The sequence below is a fragment of the Alligator mississippiensis genome, chromosome 3, assembly GCF_030867095.1.
Source record: "Alligator mississippiensis isolate rAllMis1 chromosome 3, rAllMis1, whole genome shotgun sequence".
In the NCBI taxonomy this organism is placed as follows: Eukaryota; Metazoa; Chordata; order Crocodylia; family Alligatoridae; genus Alligator; species Alligator mississippiensis.
This window is the reverse complement of record NC_081826.1, coordinates 113,868,406-113,888,050: the sequence shown is the minus strand read 5'-3', so window position 1 is coordinate 113,888,050 and position 19,645 is coordinate 113,868,406. Positions and strand designations below refer to the sequence as shown.

The following is a 19,645-nucleotide window of genomic DNA, read 5'->3' as shown; positions in this document are numbered from 1 at the left end:
CCAAGTGCTTAGAAATGGATTCTTTGAGAATCTGCTCCATGATTTTTCCAGGGACTGAGGTGTGGCTGACTGGTCTATAATACCCTGGATTCTCTCTCTTATCTTACTTAAAGATGGGCACTATGTTTGTTCTTTTCCAATCATCTGGGACCTATCCTGATCATCATGAGTTTTCAAAGATGATGGCCAGTGGCTCTGCAATCACATCAGCCAACTCCCTCAGCACCCTTGGGTGCATCCCATCTGGCCTCATGGACTTGTATATGTCTGGTTTTTTCTAAATAGTCCCTAACCTGTTCTTTTGCCACTGTTGGCTGCTCACCTCCTCCCTAAACAAGGTACAGCAGTCTGGGAGCAGACCTTGCCTATGAAGACTGAGGTGAAAAAGGCATTGAGCCACTTCAGCCTTTTCTGCATCCTCTGTCACTAGGTTGCCTCCCCCATTCAGTAAGGGACCCACATTTTCCCTGATCCTTCCTCTTGTACTCTTATCGTCCTTGAAACATTTTTTTCTGTCACAGTGATGGACTCAATCATGGGCAACTGGTACCTCCCAAGTCCGGGGAGCACCAGATCGCTGATGGCAGGGGGGTCCCCCAGCAGCTGATTGCTGGCTGGGGAGAGGGGATCCCCCAGCAGCTGATCACCAAGCCAGCAGCAAAACCAGAGGTACACTTCTGGTTTTGTGGCTGGTGCTTCCAGGGAGTGCATAGCCGATCTCAGGGGGTGCGTGTGCACCCACGTGCACCCCCTACACATCGCCAATGGACTCAATCATTGCAAGATGGAGCATACATCTTTCTTTCTCATTCAGAAACCCCTTGCATCCATTATTACCTTGTTCATAAAAGCACTGACTGTAATTAACCTGCAGTTCAAGAACCTATATTTAGCTACCTGCCCTAATGCTTAGTTCCATGTAGAGGGAAAGCTCATTACTTGTTCAAACTTTGTTGAATCAAGTTACATACAATACTGACATAATCAAATACAGAACCATGTCACTGTTACTCACTTTAAATCAGGCTTATGATCCTATGCTATTCTTCCGCTCTCATTTTCCAGTAACCTTCCCCACGGTACCTGCCTGAGAAAGTTCAGGCCTTTTTGTTGCTGCATAGAGGACTTGAATTAAAAGCCAATGATAGTTTTTGTTTTGCATTATAGAAAAGAGTAACAAATGACATTTTGCAAAGTCAATTCCAGCTCATGCTGCCTCAAAAAAGATTATTTTAACTTGTTCTCTTAGTCTAGAAGCATCTCTGGTCTAATTCTATTAAAAATTTCAACAGTGAATTTACCCAAACACTTTGCAATGTTGTATAGCTTGGCATTAAAACAACTGTATAATTTTACCATATTTGCTCAAATCCAAAAGAAGGTCATAACCCCTGTCCGCCTCCTCCCCTCCCCCCAACCCCCTGCAGTCAGCATCAGGAGGAAAAAGCTTCATCTAGGATTCAAATACCAGGGCAGGCAGTAGCTCAGCTCTGGCTTTGGCCCCAGGCCCCAGGGGTGGAGGAGTGAGGAGCACATGGTCAGGGTGAGTGTTGGGGAGACTGGTGTGGGGGGAAACCTGCAGCCTGCTCCCTCTTTGTCCCCCTCCATGCCTGTGCTTGCTCCCCTCCCCACAGCTACCCCCCCCCCCCCCCCACTTACCTATTGTTCCAGCTCCAGTCCTTTCAGCCCTGACCCTGCCTGGCCAGGACTGTGCTGGGGCCAGATTGCTGCAGACTTCCTCAGAGTGGGAGCAGAGCTGAAATAGAAAGTGAGGGGGTAGTGGGGGCAGGGAACGGGGGAGCAGGTGAGGCTCAGGGGGTGCATAGGGTGATGGAGGAAGGGGCCTGGCTGGGCTAGGGCCATACTACTATTGACTGCTCTGGAGGAGCAAAGCTGCAGCAGAGGGTAAGGGGGTGGGGGAGGGAATCGGGGAAACGGAGGCAAACACAGGCATGGGGAGCAAGAGGGAGGCAGGCTGTAGGAGGAAGTAAGAGGTAGGGAAAGCAGGGAATGTGGGGCAGGCACAGGCCTGAGGGGCAGGCAGCAGTGGGCCACAAGGGGAACAAGGGGCTGGAGAGCAAGGGATGGGGTTCTGGCCCCTTGCCTCCCCACCACTGCTTTCCCTGCCACAGCAGGTGGGGCTTGAGGGGGATGAATTTAAGATGATTTTCCACAAATTAGATTCTATACATGGAAAATGCTAACAAATTTATATTTTTCCATGTACAGAACCTAATTATTGGGGCAGTCATCTTAAAGGCAAAGTCTTGGATCTGGGTAAACATGGTATATAAAATAGAATAAAGATTTTTATTTTTAAAAATGTCATTTAAGCATGCAGAACCCTATCTCCATTTACAATAAGTCCCTTAATACTATGCTAGCAGCTAAAATGAGTCTGAAAGTAGGTGTAAATAATACCAACCTAAAAGCATCTTTGCAGTGCTAGTGTGGTGTGTTTGGAAATCAGCTAAATTAAAATCAGGCCCACAACATTTTGAATATATGTACTTAAACCTCCCACATATGCATGTATTCAGGATATGGGTGTGCTGCAATTCTTTGTATGCACACGGATATACAATTATCTGATTAAATCAAACACTTGCATATTTGAGATCTGCAAGTTTAATTAATAAATGTATCCCTGGGCATTTGATGTAGTAACAATACAACAATGGCACAGAGTGGGCCTGCTTGTTCAAATACTGGAATCATGTCCAGCTTATTAGATGTGGTACCTGAACTAACTTATTGAAAGGTATTCTGGTCTTGAATACATGTTTTTCATATTTCATATGAAATTCATTATTACAAAAAAGTAACCGACCCTTTGAAGCAGGATTCTTTTTCCTCTGTTGACCAGAATTGAGAAAGGAAGTTTTAATGTATTTGGCTATTTTGTTTAATGTAGATGTACTATAACAAACAAAGCTGAGTTGTAAAACATGAAGATTCTCTCTTGGTTTGGAAAAAGCAGAGCTAAGGGAAAGCAGGGAGATGAGAAAACTGGCAACAACGACACTGATCAGTTAGAAAACAAAGGGTTTTAAGTCCCTAAAAGCTAAATGTTACATTCAAACTTATAGGAATAAGGAACTGAATTAGATTGCTAATGAGAGGGTCATATTTTCTCCTCTAAATCAACAGACTTAATCTATCCCATGTTGGTGGCAGTGAAAAAAGGTCATTGCCTTCTGATACGTGTTTGGTGGCGCACGCAATAGACAGTCTGTACCTTGGAGCTCTAGCCATTAAGCCAAACAGACACATAGATGAGACATATTTGAAAGCCCAGAGGAGGGAATGACTAGAGTCAGATGTTTATTTTTTCTTGAGGGAATTATGGAAGGAAATGAGACTTCAGGAGACATCGAAATGGAAAAGAAATGAATGGCTTGACTTGACCTATGCAAAATAAGTAGTTGGCCTCTATCCATTTCCTAAGTTGCTAGCTGTGCATCGTGTCTCATAAATTGCCATCATGGCTGGTAATTAAATCATTTTTCTTGCAATCTCATACCAAAGCCAAAGATTTAATGGCCATAGAAACAGAAATTCCCCCCCCCAACGCCTGTTGTTTTCCAAGGACTGTGGCATTTAGGATCGTATTTAAAAACCTGAAGTCTCTGAACAGTAATGCAATGAGAAATACAGTGTATCTTTTCACAAGGAAAAGATAAGGAAGGTGCCTTTAGCATATTTTGCGCTATCAGAAGCAGGGAGAATTCAATTAAGTTACACCAGGGTGGAATTTGGCCTTGTGTCTTTTAGAGCACACTGACCATTCTTGCCTTATGTGGGTTTTTATTTTATGAAAATGTGTGTTATTTATGTAGATAGTGCTTGTCCCAATTAGTCTGTGTCTACTTAGTAAATTTACCATGGTTAGCAGCAGCTCCTCCAAATGCACTGCACCACTCCCAGCAGAGTAGCTACATCTGCAAGTGCCAATTAGACCACCCCAATGGCTAAATAGATGCATTTATGCTCCTTCCAGTTTAGAAAGTAAAAAGCCCAGAGAGCACACCTACAAGCTATGGTACATTTACCAGGTAGACATAACCTAAGGATTAAGACCTCTTTAGCTATATTCCAGAAACCAGGGGTTGAGGGTAAAAATTTTCAAAAAGGCCTGAATTCCAGTTTCAAAAATGATTCTGGCACTTTGGGTACCTAAATCCCATTAACTTGTATAAGATCTTTTAAATGTTACCCTCGGTGATTTTCTTCTAGAGGGAGAATTAAATATTTTATCTTGCCTTCAAAATAAGCTCTGACTGAGCATATAAAAAGAGTCTGAGAGGCAAGGATTTTTTATATCTTTTATTGGACCAACTGTATAGTTGGGAAATTTGTTGAATAAGAAGAGCACTGTGTGCTACATTAAACTGTTTCACTCATTTTTCCAGTTGCAGGTTCAAGAAAAGTTAAAAAATCATGTTTATTATTGCTTCTACAAACTATGAGCTGAGTCATGGGAAACTGGTTCCTCCTGGCTCCGGGGGGGCACCAGCAGCTGATCACCAACCGGGGGGGGTCCGATTGCCAACCCCAGAAGATGTGCCGACAAACTGGAAGTGCCACAGGCAAAACCAGAAGTGCTGCCGGCACTTCTGAGGGAGGGGGCACGAGCCGGCGCTCCCCACTCCCCTGCCAGAGAGGGCCAATTTCAGGGGAGAAGCATGCCCCCTGTATCCCCCGATACGTTGCCTATGAGCTGAGTACACACAGAGCATAGGGCTATGAAACAGGAATGAAGCTATGTACACAGTTAGATATGAACTTTACATTTAAGAGTGGCAGTTTTCAAAAAGCTCTGTATTGGTCTAACTCATCAATGGTAGTTTCACAGTTAATTTCAATGGAAACAAAGGTTGGCCAATACTAAGAATTCTTTAAATATTCCTACACTGGCTATAAACTGTTTAGAAGAACTCATTTAATTAAATATGTCATGATTTGTAACAAAACCCGGTCCAATAAAGAGGTTTACCAGTGGTAGGGACCTACCTAAGTCACAGTGAGACACAGGGTTTTTCGCAGTCCATTCATGGCACGCACAGCCAATTTCACAGGCATTTTTGCAGTGGCCCTGCCCCTCACTGCTGATTGGCAGAGGGACCCTGGTGGCCTTGCCCCTTCAGCCGATTGGTGGAAGGTGCCATCACTCAGTCTATGTCACTACCATTTTTTTTTGTCCCGCTCCTCACCACTGATTGGTGGAGGGCCCCTTCACTCAGTGTACATCACTACTGCTATTTTTGTTGTTGGTTGATTTTGTGGGAAGTTGCAGCCAGTGCTGAATTTCTCAGCAATTGGACAACACTGTTCATGGACAACACTGTTTTTCACAGTTTCTGCAAAATCTCAAAACTGCTATTTAAGTAGGTCCCTACTCATGGTATCTGAGATTAACTGTCTTCCCTCAAGTGTTGCAAGACTGGAGATGTGCCTGACTGTAAGACTTCATATTTGTAGGAAGGATTCTCAGAAAAAGCCAGCCCCTTCTCTCTCTCCACACAGCCAACAGCAAATTAGAGTCACCTTTTACTGAACTCTTAGGAGGCATCTTTTTTGTACAAATGTCAGGCTTTGAACTGAATTCTGAATTCATTTCTGGAAGATATTTAAAATTTTGGTTTCTCTGGAGGTATTTTGTGGACATCGTTCCTGGTTCTACGTCATATGAATAGTCGTCTCTGCTTGATACTCTGAGCATATTATTGAGGGTCTAAATAGGTACCTATACCTCCTATTCTCAAGTTTTCGAGTACTCGGAAACTCATTTTTTATACTGATTTTTTTTTAGTAAACTTATAATCACTAGAGGAATAAGGTTCATGAAAGAAATATTAGTGAATAAAAATATCCCAATGCAGAATGTCTAAAAGAGAGCAGCAACTCATCTCCATGAAATATTAGACCTTTCATGCAGTAAAAAGTGGCATCAGTTTTTTTCTATGACAATTGCCATGAATTATTCATACCTACAATCCATCAAATCTCTTTGCTTCTCGCTTAAGTGATCACCTCTTATCTGTGCCTCATACAGGAAAAATAAATAAATAATAAGTAAACGAAAGCTGGGGTGAGTCACTGGGAAGCAGCAATCAAAATATATTAAGCAAGAGATATCTCCTGTACTTATATGGATTAACTCCATGATACCGGCAGTCTGAAATTTTCTAAGTAAAACAGGTTCTTTCTGACTTCAGACTTTGCTCCAACTAAGTTTTAAATGCTGACAGTTCTGTGTATTGGAGGGAGACAGTTTTGCCTGAGTTATGCCATAATCGTAGCTACTGACAGGGTAATAATGAAATCAGGACATGAGAGGTTATCTTATGCTGGAAAGGACATAGAGTTGCCTGTAATATATGCCAGTGATTCTGTACTTGTATTTTCTTAACCAGATATCTCAATGGTACAATTTTATTGCCATTTTGTCTTCCTGATTTTAGATGAAGATTTTTGACAAAAATAAAGACGGACGATTGGATCTGAACGATCTGGCAAGGTAGATTTTAATAGTACTGATATGGCTCATTAGTTTCTGCAGGTGGATCTGCCAAGTGGGTGGATTATAAGCAATAGCCTTCCACCTCTGGAGGCCTGAGTTTGAATCCTACCACTCAGGTGAGATCAGTTTCTTCTTGACCCAAGTATTTCTACTGTCTGGTTCACCACTACTACAATATCTGAGTAAGTGCCTAGTGAATAAGAGCTCTAAATTATGTCAGGATTGTTCTCCCCTTCATCTATACACTCTGCATGTTGAGGAGATTCAAAGGCAGTAACATGCCAGCTGCTGGAAAGTCCTGAAGCAGTATTTCTCAAATAATTAGTCACAAGCCCAAATGGTGTTCCATACTTTCACCAGCCTTGTACTTACCAAAATAAGCACATAGGGTTTGGCTTGTGATGGTATTTTTGTTGTTGAAATGAGGTCCTGTCCTAACATTTTTGAGAACCGTTGAGATACTCACTGCACTAAAGGATTCTGGGCTGCATGTCCAGAAACAGCTGAATGAGGAAAGAGGCATGAGTTCTCATACATGCTTATTCAGCTGTGCCTTGTCCTCATCCCTATCTATGCCAACTCAGAATCCATCAATGCTCTCCAATTTATATTCCATATCCTTGTGAGTTTAAATATGTATATGGAGACAAAGAGAATGAAAAATAACATACAGAGGCTGCTGTTACAATTTTTTTTCTAGGCATAGCATAGTAAGTAGCCCCCTTACAATGCACACTAATAATCTGGTACTTAATAATGAGGTGAATTGTGTAGATTAAGTTCTGCTTAGAGTGAATATCAGTCACATCACAAAACTTTCTGTGTGGGGGCACAATTTGGCATTTTTTGTTCAGGAACTTAGGACTTGAATAGCAGCCAAAAAAAAGAAAAGCTTTTATCAGTCCTTCGGGGGAAAATTTGACCACTGTCAGCGTCCAAGCCAGTATTATTTTGTCCTTTACTTTCACAGCCATTAAATTCAACTATAAGATAATGATACATTTTCTATTTTTTTTTAATTCAGCAGCACAATCCAATTACAGAGGGATAACTGGATACTAGCCTCCCTTTGGAGGTAGATGTCCTCGCCTGGTATTACTGTTGGAAATGTTCTGTAATGGGCAGATGTATGAAGAAGTACATTTTTTAGAGCGGTGATCGAAGGCATTTGCACAACTCTTCCCAACAACTAGAGGGAAGGAATTATGTTCACATTAGCCACAGACCTTCCTTTAAAATACCCCTTGCAGTAACTTTCTTCTTCAAAGGCCTATAATCTACAGTCCTTTTTGATTTATGGACAAGCAGAACTAAAAATGTGTGTGCAGACAATAATTGAGTAGATCATAATTTCTTTCTATCTCTCTCTTTAGGATTCTGGCGCTCCAGGAAAATTTCCTCCTTCAGTTCAAAATGGATGTAAGTAGCACTATTTCCTAATTCATTCATTCAGCTTCTTTCAGCAAAGGTAATTCAGGCCTAACTTCAACCCATTTTCTTTTATTTTCCACTCAGGCTTGTACTACAGAAGAAAGGAAGAGAGATTTTGAGAAAATTTTTGCACACTATGATGTTGTGAGTTCTCTTTAGTCATTCATGATTATATTACATATATTATGAAGCACTTCCGGACTGAAATGTAATGGAAGCACAGTAATGGGAGGCGCTACACTGCCAGGACTGCCAGCAATACTTACCAAATCACAAAAACAGCAGTAGTTTTACCTCTATGCCCTTTGAGCAGTTGGGTACCACCTGCATGTCTCAGTCCATCAACTAGAATGCTACCTCCTATATCCTCGTTCAGTATAGCAGCAATAGGACACCGCGCAAATGAAATACCCGGGTTGCCTTCTCTTGCTTGGAGAGCTACCTTTTGTTGTCATTGGCTAGTTTCAGAAGGCTGAGTAGGATAGTCCCCAGAAGTTGTCCCAAACAGGTGATAGAAGATGTCACCACCATGTGAGGGGCCAAGAGAAGTTGCAGGCAGATGGCTTGGGTGGTTGGGGGATGACAGGAACATGGAGTCCTGAGGGGAACTTTCTCTTAGTGAAATGCATATGATGTTTTCTCTGTCTTTCAGAGTAAAACAGGAGCACTTGAAGGTCCAGAAGTAGATGGCTTTGTCAAAGATATGATGGAGCTTGTCAAGGTGTCTTCACAATTCTTTGCTTTTATCATTTTCTATCATTGTCACGGGAAACGAGTTGTGTATGTTTTTAGGCAGTAATGTAATTTCCCAAGCCTGAAACTCTGGAGTCAAATTCAGGTTGTCACAGGGAAAAAAATGAATTTCCTGGTCTGAGTATAAACACTGTTGGATATTGGTTTACATCGTGGTAGCATTGTCTGACATGCAGACTGGAACAATTTCACACAACGAATGCTCTCTACTTAACAGAGGCCCATAATAGTTTATATTCTAAATTAGACAGACAGCACAGTTCAGCAAACGTAAACTAAAAGTGCAGTCTTTGCCAGAGGTATTGTCGGTCAGCTCTGTGCCAGAGGCAGCTATCAATGCCCAGGGCAGTGCTAGCTGCCACAGTATAGATCACAGCAGCATAATCAGCATCACTTCAAGTGTGGCTATTTTTGTGCCCCCTCACAGATGCAGCACCTGGGGCTGCTGCTTCAATTGTCCCCCCTCAGATATACTGCTGGTCTCTGGCAGGTACCTATAAACACATATGCACGTACATACCCTGGAGCTCATTAACTGAGCTGTAATGGAAAGCTTTCATGGGCAGTATCTGATTCTGTCCTTTCTCTTGCTCCCCATTTTGAGGACAAAAATAAGTTAGTTCTTAACTTATTGGGCCGCTCAACAAAAATAAGTTAGTTTGGCACAGGGGCATATCTGGGGAGGGTGCAGTGGTGCAATTGAACCCCGCTTTGATTCCTGCTCCACCCAAACTTTAAAACCAACTGACTGGGAGAGGCAACAGCATTTCTAGTGAGGAAATTCACTCCCTGGTCAATTGACTTCATGGCTCATTATTCTCTCCCTGATTCCTGCTAATCTCTCTCCACTCCACAGGTGTTAATGATCCTTTATCCTTTTTAATGGTCTTGATGTTTTGGTATTTCAAACTAGCCTTTCTTCTCCAATTTTGTGGTCTGTTAGCCATTTCTGGTAATGTCTCTTTCCTATTTTACAGACTGTTTTTAGCTCTTACTGAAACTTTAACTCAGGTGTGGTAATAGTAACTCAGGTATAGAAATGACTGACAGTGAAGTATTGGAGGCTCTGTCAAGACACTCAGTAAAGCTAGGTTTTGTTTTATGAATCTGAATAAGAGATGTGCATTTAACTATAATGACTACAGGACTAATGGCACAATACTTTTTGACTATTTTTTGCCTTGTTTTTTGTGGGTTTATATATATATATATATATATATATATATATATATATATATATGCGCTCTAGCCAATTACTGCACATTCCAATAATTATATGTTTTGCTTTGATATTAAACTGAATAATATATAGTGCTAGCCCTCTACCATATTAGTAAAGCTTCTAGTTTTTCTTTAACTGGAGAAAAATATGTGTTGTGTTATATGTGACAATGTGCCACACCATCTGCAACCCCTTTCCAAAATCCTAGCTCTACCCACGACCTGGCAAAAAATGCCTCCCTATGTAAATATATAAATGAACTTTTTTTTGGTAAATTGTTAATAGATGAGAGGATAAGCTTTCACTAACATGCTTTTCCCATTTGCCATGCTGCCTGAGAAGGTTTTTGCAGACCTTAGTAACCATGATAATGATGGAGCCAGAAAGAAAAGAAGACATTTGGCAATATGATTGGGAAACCATTCTTTCCCCAAAGGAATTATTTCTTCTTCATCATCATCATTATCCTTTTTATAACCATTGTTGAATATAATGTTTTCAATAAAACACATTCTGAACTTGAATCTGTTCTTATTATGCAAATATAAGAACTAGAGGCTGGCTATACACATTTGATCACGAGCTAATTAGTATGTGTCTAATTAGAATGCTCCAGTATAGTCTCACCGTCACAAGTATTAAGCCCCTGCTCATTTTGAAATAGCTGGGGGGGAACACTTTATCTAACCTTCGTTGAATGAGGTTTAGATAAAGCATCCCGCAGCCATTTTAAAACATGTGGGGGCTTAATACACATGACGGTGAGTCATTTTAAATACAGTAGTTGTCTGGGAACCGCTCTAATTAAAATGCCGCTCCACCACCCCTGAGCATGTGTATATGCAGCCAATGATATCAATACAAGGAAAGGATACAGCATTCAAACAATACAACAGGATCATATCACCATAGGAAAGAAGGGTTAGGAGAGACCTCCTGAGGTCATCTAGTTCAGCCCCCTGCCCAAGGTAGGATCATCCCTGACTAAACCATCCCAATCAAGTGTCTGTCTAACCTACTCTTGAAAATGTCTAGGGATGGAGATCCCACAACCTCTCTAGATGGCCTGTTCCAATGCTCAACCACCCTAATAATGAAAAAGTTCTTCCTAATCTCCAAGCTAAATTTCCCTTGCTGCAGTTTGAGGCCGTTGCTTTTAGTACTGTCCTCCATGGGCTCAGGAAATAGTCGGTCTCCATCCCCCTAATAGAAATATACATTCATGTGCCTGTGGTATTTCTTGCGTTTAAAGCACAAGACTGAACCACACTATTATCTTAGAGAATAGTGACAATCTACACATTATCAACATGTAGCAAGTTTGTGAGAGGAAGCAGGTTTAAAGGACAGGGCCATGGGTTAGAAGGTCTAGTCCCAGCCTAGTTCAGTTGTTTTTCCCTTGGCCAAATACAGAAATCATGTTAAGACTTCCTTGCAGTCATTTAGACTCCCATAAACCTTATTAAATCTATCTTCTTGTGAAGAGGCACACATCTACCTTTCTCCCTATTTCACTTGGGTTGATGTGGCCCGCTTGCTTGGTATTTCCTCCTTTGCATTCTTTAGTCACTCTAGAATTACCAATGCCATATGAGGTTGGAAAAATGATAACTGAGATACTTCCTATCCTGATGACTGATTCTTTCTTTTGTCTCCAGCCCAGCATTAGTGGTGTGGATCTGGATAAATTCCGCCAGATTCTGCTTCATCATTGTGACGTGAACAAGGATGGAAAAATTCAAAAATCTGAACTAGCTTTGTGTCTTGGGCTTAAGATGAACCCATAAATTTGAATACATTTCATCTTTTGTTTGCAAAGTTTTCCTTTGTATGAACCTGCTGCTACTGGTAGAACTGTTTCAGTGCTGTGCTAAAAATCTGTGTGATAGTGCTGAATGTGGAAAGTAATGGCACCCCATCAATGGAATGAAAATGCATCTGCATGATGATACAACAACTGGGGAATGCAAAAAAAGGCCTTTTAATTTACTAATTAGATTTCTGTTGCTCACAGAAGCATTCATTTGTGGGGTTTCTGCATTTTTATTAATGATATCTGTGTCCACAGCTTATCAAAAATGGGGGCTGATCTACTACTGATGCCTTCATAACATACTGTCAGTCAGTTCTCTAGAACAGGACAAGTCTTTCCTTAACATGTAATATCGGTACTCTTATACCATAGCTATCAAGCCCTTTTGATGATCACCTTCAATGTGAAATCATTACATTTCTGAACATAAGCATTGTGCTTTATTTGTGCATATGGCATTTTAATATTGGATGGATGACAGTTTATTTGTGCAAGAATAAAAACCACAATTAAGGAAATGCAGCGGGTGCTTATGAATTATTTTTGGAAAGCCATACACAAGACACGGCTGTTCTATCACAAGTTGATAGTGCGTAGTATGAACATTTATCATCTCACACTTCGAGGGGCAAGTGCATGTGTGAACTTGTCAAGCCTTTGTCATAAGTATGCAAGGCAATATAGTACTGTGGAAACTTCTTAGAGAGATGACACACAAGGCTAAATCCTCTATTGCCTTCACCTGTCAAATTAGCCACTGCAATATCTGCAGATAACTGCAATATCTGATACTTATGTACACTGTTGATTTCACATACCAGGCATGCCCTGCATTTTCCTTCTGGGTAGCTTAGTAGGCTTCTGGATAGCTCACTATGGCTATTTATAATGGCTTTGATTCATATAGAACACTGTGTAAGTTCTAGGCCCCTGCTCACCCAGAGGACTTTTAACTATATATTTCCTGCCTTCTCCAAGCAAAATTCTTTAACTTTCAGGCTGTGCCCATTTTGAAGCTGTTAGGCTAAAAGGAGAGAGCCCTTCATCTCTTCTATTTAATACCTAGGAAGTGCATGCACAGGGCAACCCTGTTTCACTGCAGGTGGAAACAAAAACCATACTGTGTAGAAGTGCTAAAAACAGCAGTCACACAGCTGCTTAAGTGTCATTTAGACACATAAGGATGAAACATAAAGGTGGACAAAATAGCTTCACTTAGGGCCCTAATCCTTCTATTAACACAAACCTAAGTAATATGGCTTTGTGCACAATTTCCCCATAATTTTAGATTTTTTTAAAATCAGTGGATCAAAAATACACACTTCTGTGCCTTGTGGAGATAGGATCATATACCTCACACTGCTCGAGTTGCTGCTGAAGACTCAGGGCTAAAGGGCAGTAGCATTTCTTGCCCCCTGAGTTCCTCTACTTCAGAGGATATGCCTAACCAATATAAATAGGTCAGGTATCCACTGACCAGACTAGTGGTGCATTGTATACTCTCCCATCAAATAACACTCCCTCTGTTTCCATAGAGAAAACAGCTGGGTAGAAGTATTTGGCAGAACTTCAGCAGTTCTATTGTATTTGGATCCTGCCATACTAATGAGGGGTTGAAGCAAGATTTGACTCTGTAAGTGCAGGCTCACTGCAACACAAATACATTTTGCATGCAGCGGTACACTAGCACTGCCAGATTCTATCCTACTGTATAAGTATTTTCAGAAAAGAACATTAAACCATGTTTATACTACTACTTTAGCTCTGATTTTACAGCTGCTTTCAAGTCCAAATACCCACTACTTACACTGTAAACCCCAGAGAAAGTTCAGCTTGACCCCAGAAGTTCTGCTTGAGTATTAGGGCCAGAAGTCAGACATGCTGGGCGCATTTACATGGGTGCTCTACTACAGAGTTGACTAATTATCTCCACAGTAAAGCATCACCATCTACACATGCACCAGTATTAGGGTGCACATGTGTAGATGGACTGCCTGCCATCCAGCCCCATACTTTAGCACTCTTGTGTCCCGGCCAGCTGATGCCAGAGCCCACTGAGCCCCCTACCAGCTGCTCCACCCCAAGTTGGCACATGTAGATGCACCCACTTTTCATTAACCCCTCCCTGCAATGTGTAGTACAGCAGAAAGTACTATGCTGTACAATGAGTCAAGTACAGCAGAAACAGGAAGTGGTTTGCAGATTAATACCTAGGAGGGCTCAAAGAATAGGAATTTCAGTGTCAGTGTGAGAGGGTGTTTGCTCACACCCATTTCCCAGTGTAAGGTTTTACCTTCCACCCTCTCCCATAATCTCTCTTTCCACATCTTGATGTAACTGTAGAAAAGTGGGGGAGGTGAATCTCATGCAAAGAATGGTGGGCTATCTTCAACCTAGACAGGTGATTTCCTGGGGCTCCTCCATCCCTACACCCAGTTCCTTTTCTCCTGAAGCATTGAGGGGCAATCTTGTTACATTGTCTAGCACTATCAGCGTACTTCCTCATTTTGATATTCAATTAATTACTAATATCAATATCTTGTCCCTTGTAGGGACTCGCAATTCTCCCTTTATCAATTATTTTTAGTCTATGTGGTAGCCTATGCACAGTGGAGAACCCACTACCTCACCCCACTGCTTGAGGGTTCAAGGCCAATGAGCATGATCCATTAACTGTCGGCTGATTATCACCCCTCAAAAGGTGTCATTCAGTCATCTATTACTCCCAGGCTAGGAACTAGGGTTTCCAGGGGCTCAGCAGCTCAGTCCAGGCAGAGCAATCAGTTATTAGCTGCTGTCTCTTAAGCTGCAAATATCCACCAGGGGAACAAAGTCCAATATAAATTAAATAACCAAAGTCCATTAGCTCATAAACTTTGGGGGAGGGGGAATAAAGTCCACTCCCAGTACATGTAGGAAAGCAGCCTCTTCTTACTTACAGCACCGTGTTCCCCTCATCCTTCCCCTCATTTCTTTCCCCAGAGCATCATGCCCCGCACTTTTTCTTTTTCCCGAGAAACTTCCTGGACCAATGAAGTTGCAACCCGAGAGAACATGACTCTGGGGACCCGGTGTTACAGATCTCCCCTAAGTGTTTCTCTTTATCCAACCCTAACCTGCCACAGCCTAGAATCTAGCCTGGGAAGCAACCCACAGGGGTAACCTCCCTGATAGCAAAGCAGGTGAGCCCTGATGCATCCAGCTACAGTCAGCAAGGTATGATACATGGGGAGAGGTGGCATAATTAGTTCAAGCTGGTTTAGGGTAACCCTAAATGGTAAAGATATGCCAAGAGTCAAGAGAGAAAAGGGATTTGGTCTCAATTCAGCAGACTACTTAAGCATGTGATAATTTCCTATTGTTTTCAATTGGCCTACTCACATGGTAATGTTAACCACATAATTAAATGTTCTCATGAGACTATTTACACTCTAGACCTAAAGCATGTGCTTAAATACTTCACTGAATCCAGGCTTTCATTTTCCAAACTTATTTTTATTATTCTGACAATACAGTTGCAACCATACCCACAATGTTTAATGAAAGACAGCCAAGTCATTCCATAAGAGTGGAAAAGTCTGCTGGCACTCACATTAATGTTCATTCAGTTTCAGAAAGAGCTATGCTTGTGGTGCATGACACCAGAAAGGAAGCTGAATAGTTCAAAACTTCTAAGCATGGTGTAAAAAATATTTGATCTCTCAGGATCTTTAATAATTTCCTACAAAATACAGTACACGACACCATGAACCACATTTCCATCATATTTCTAACAGAATGAGGTTCAACAACCAAAATAATTATACCGTTGGTTTCATTTTTCTATTTTTCTTTGTCTTATGCATTACCATTTTAATTTTCCATTATTCTTAAGTCAGCAATATTTCTGTACCACAACACTGTAGTACATTTTAGAAATAAACTTTAGGATGCTATTGCCATTTTAGAGACTGGAGCTAATTCTTACCTTATACCAGGTTGCACTACAGTTTAAATCCATTAATTTTAGTGCAGTTACTCCATTCATTTGTTAAAGAATTAATGAGGAAAGAACCTGATCCTATCTTAACAAAAGTTCAACCACCTATTTTCTCTAAAATGAAGAGTCCTCTAAAGACCAGCAGAACACCAACATTTCAATTACCTAAACTACATAATAGTTTATTGTTGGTGAAATTTTATGCCCATCAAATCCCTTGCAGTCAGTGATTTATTCAATGAACAGCAAAAGATAATTTGTTCTGTTGTATTCACAATTTTATTTTGGTTTATGCTGTATATAGATCTATGAAAAAACTATGCCTCTCCATTTGGGTTAAAAACACTTTTTAATTAAAGAATTGTGCAACAAGTTTCTTTATATGACCTTAAAATTACATAGTGATACTACAAGACCATTTTGTAAAAACCTTAGCAAAAACTAAGAAATATATGAAAGAAAAAAACTGTTCTTTACAAGTGTGAACAGTTCAATATCCCTATAGGCACATCTTTTGTGTTTGAAGGCTCTACTAGGCTATTTATAGACCCTATCCCATTATGTCAAATTGCATGGAAAAGTCTTCAGTATAAAAGAATATGAAAAGAATGGGATATTTTTATCATAAAGTTCCAGCTTTATGATTACCCAGTTTCTACTGTAAAATTTCTTTTCTTCGAAGACCTTGATCTGGCAAATGAATATACTATGTCAGCTTTCTCTTAAAATAATTTTCTCATTGATTTTTTTCTGGGGAAAACATGTTATGGCTTTTAAAATATCAGCACGTAAAACTGAGGAAGGAAGGAGATTGCTATTAAAGGGCTAGATCCAAATCTCTCTGAATGCTTTCCATGATTGTTAGTGAGCTTTGGATCTCTCAAAAAGAATATAGAGATTCAGTATCAAGGGGAATTTAACTGTGGACTTCAATGAGGCCAGGAATGCACTCTCTTTTGCTTTGTTTCAATAAATAGTTCTGGTACTGACAACTGAAGGTTTTGAGATGAACAAAACTTACAGACTTTGAAATCTTACAGACTTTGACAGGACTGGGACTTTGTGTTGGCCAGGTGCTACGTAAAAATAAAACCTAAAAGCCAGACAGGTTTTTTTCTCGTTTTTTGTGCGCTTCATCTGGGCCCCATGTGGAGTTTCCCTCCAGCTGGATATATGCTGGCCCTGCCATGTGTCAGAAACTTAGAAAGACTTTGGGTGGTTTGTTGAAATCCAAGTTCCTAGTTTGTTTGTTTTTGAACTGTTTCATGAGCCTGGAACCAGGCTCTAATGATGACATTGCTCCCAGTGGTGAAACAGAGGCCAAACTAGGTGGAATAATGCTTTGGCTCGTGTCCCAAACCCTGAGGCTGTCCCTGCTCCTTACCACTGTCAAGGCAGGCATGAGGAGTAGCCAATCCAAGAATGTGCGCTCTCGGGACTACAGCCCAAGATTGCAAGAGGCACAAAGAGAAGAGGGACCTAACCTTGACTTGAACTTTTCCGTAGGCTGCCCTGACCCATTTCCTGCCCTTCTACCCTTTTCCTTTACCCATTGTCATTTCCACCACACTGCCAAACACTTCCAGTTTCCCTTGCCTACAAGAGTCCTAACCCATCTCTCCACCACCTGGAGCTCTATCACAGCCCCCATGTGCACCCAGCTTCTCCCACAGACAGGAGCCTGGGCTCAGCCTCTGGCTGCAAGGAGTAGAAAGCAGGACTGCCTCACCACACACTGGCTTTCATTGCCTATCTCCCCTCCACAACTCTGCAGTGAGCCCTACCCTCTCAGATGCACCTGTGCTACCTGCCTGTTGCCCCCTGGGGCAGCACGTGAAGGAAGGGGGAAGATAAAGCAATGCTGTAGTTGCAGCACTGCTCGCTTTCCTGCTGGGCTGTGGGAACACTGAGACCTACCAGAGGAGAATTATAGGGGCCCACAGGCCTTGCCAGTGCCCAAAGGGGAGGGCACCTAAGAGAGATTGGCTTTTATCCCTAAGCAGCCTGTGAAAGGAGAAAAGGAGGAAATGCTGAAACCCAACAGCTGGTGACAAGGCTGCAAGTAAACTGAGAGGCACTGAGTGAATTTGGAGCCTGGATAGAGGCAGAGAATGGGAATTTGTTTCATAGTTTCATAGTTGGTAGGGTCGGAAGGGACCTGAGCAGATCAAGTCCGACCCCCTGCCGTGGGTAGGAAAGCATGCTGGGGTCAAACGGCCCCAACTAGGTGATTATCTAGCCTCCTTTTGCAGACTCCCAGGGTAGGAGCGAGCACCACTTCCCTTGGAGGATATAGTATCACTCCCCTGGATAAGACAGGGGATGAGATGAGGAAGAAACAGAGAATAAATCAGCTGTGGGAGGCAGGTCATCCATTCATTGGGCTTGGGAACTGCAGTGTGTACAGGGTTGCCAACTTAACGATTTTGTTGATTGTCTTTTGGGGATTCTAGTGACTTTGGGCCCAAGTGATTCTGTGTTGGTCTATTATGCTCCATACTTGGTGAACTGTCACTTGCAACAATGTTAGAAGATTTGCCTAGTGACTGACTTATTTTGTTTTATGTGATTTGATTTGATTTGTTTGTCTGGCAAATTTCTACCATCAGGGATTGGCAGCATTGGGCAAGGGAGGCCTCAAGTCAAACAGCAAGGAGGATTTTCATAGATTTCATAGACATTAGGGCTGGAAGGGACCTCGGAAGATCATCGAGTCCAGCCCCCCGCCCAAAGGGCAGGAAGTCAGCTGGGGTCATAGGATCCCAGCAAGATAAGCATCCAGTTTCATCTTGAAGGTGAATTTGAAGTATCATAATACAAAATACACTGTCACATTATCTCCTTTTATTCTTTTACAGTGATTAGATTCTTTCCCCCAAACTCTGTCCATAGCAATCCTATATTTATATTATATTATAAGACAATATGAGACTTAGGCCAAAGACTTATCATTACAGCATGTATGTACCAATAACTTATTTACCTATTACCCATTCTATACATTTCCTGTAAAGTGCATTGTAACTGATTGCAATTCCAGTTAGAAACCCTTGAGAGAGAGAAATCTTATAATGGGGAAGCTTAAAAAATGGTTAAGGAAGCTACTGGTTAGATTAAACAATATTGGGGGAGGTAGGAAGAGTGGACCAAGGAAAACAGAGTATCTGCTTATTATCGTAGCAATCCAGGTGAGCCAGATTTCAAATGGGACTCCATCATTGGTATGCAGATCCTTTGTAAGCAGGACAGAGTGGGCTAAGTAGCAGGAGGCTTGGGACCATGTTATAGAGCTCAGAAAAACAAGAGGTAAAAAATTGTTCTTTGCTTTTCATGAAAGTTCAAGGAATACTCTCTTAACACTTAGATCTTGAAAGGTGAACATAGGTGAACAAATGAGCCAAAACCGATATCATAGCAGGCAGATATCTTTGTTCTTCTTATTAGGGAGAGGACACACCCCCCGCCCCACAGAGAATTCCTTTTATTCTTACCAAAATGATGAAAAGCCCGAAGGCACTTCAGGTAGTCAGTTCCAGCTGCAGTTGTTTTGGCAAGTTCACCCCTGTGGAGTGATATAGATACAGATGGCGGCAGTGTGCCCATTTATCTGCATGATGTGATTTAGCCATTTGGCATCATTCAAGCACAAGAACACTTCTACATGAAAAACAGGTTCCCTTGTATGCTGGAATTTGTGACTAAAGTCATATTTGAATGACCTGGAAATAGCTTTAGATCATCATAACTACAAACGCTTTGGTTCATACTACAAAAGCTTTAGTTCATACATAGTCTGATGCTTTAACTATAGTAAATATGTTGAACATGTACCAGTAGAGTCTTTGATAACTCATCGCATTGTATCTCTGTAAGTGACTGAAAATATTTTTTTCATATCATTACATGGAGATTTTGACATTTTTT

At 41.4% G+C, this 19,645-nt stretch overlaps 1 protein-coding gene across 1 annotated transcript in view; it reads left to right on the top strand.

Moving 5' to 3' along the window:
* The window catches only part of SCGN (secretagogin, EF-hand calcium binding protein), a 48,569-nt gene extending 36,309 nt beyond the window's left edge, over positions 1 to 12,260 (top strand). The window contains exons 7-11 of the mRNA XM_019490313.2: positions 6,465 to 6,520; positions 7,897 to 7,942; positions 8,039 to 8,098; positions 8,607 to 8,675; positions 11,588 to 12,260. Of these exons, the coding sequence (XP_019345858.1) occupies positions 6,465 to 6,520; positions 7,897 to 7,942; positions 8,039 to 8,098; positions 8,607 to 8,675; positions 11,588 to 11,716 (360 nt within the window). The 3' untranslated portion in view covers positions 11,717 to 12,260. The remainder of the gene's footprint in view (positions 1 to 6,464; positions 6,521 to 7,896; positions 7,943 to 8,038; positions 8,099 to 8,606; positions 8,676 to 11,587) is intronic.
* Positions 12,261 to 19,645: the final 7,385 nt, after the last annotated feature.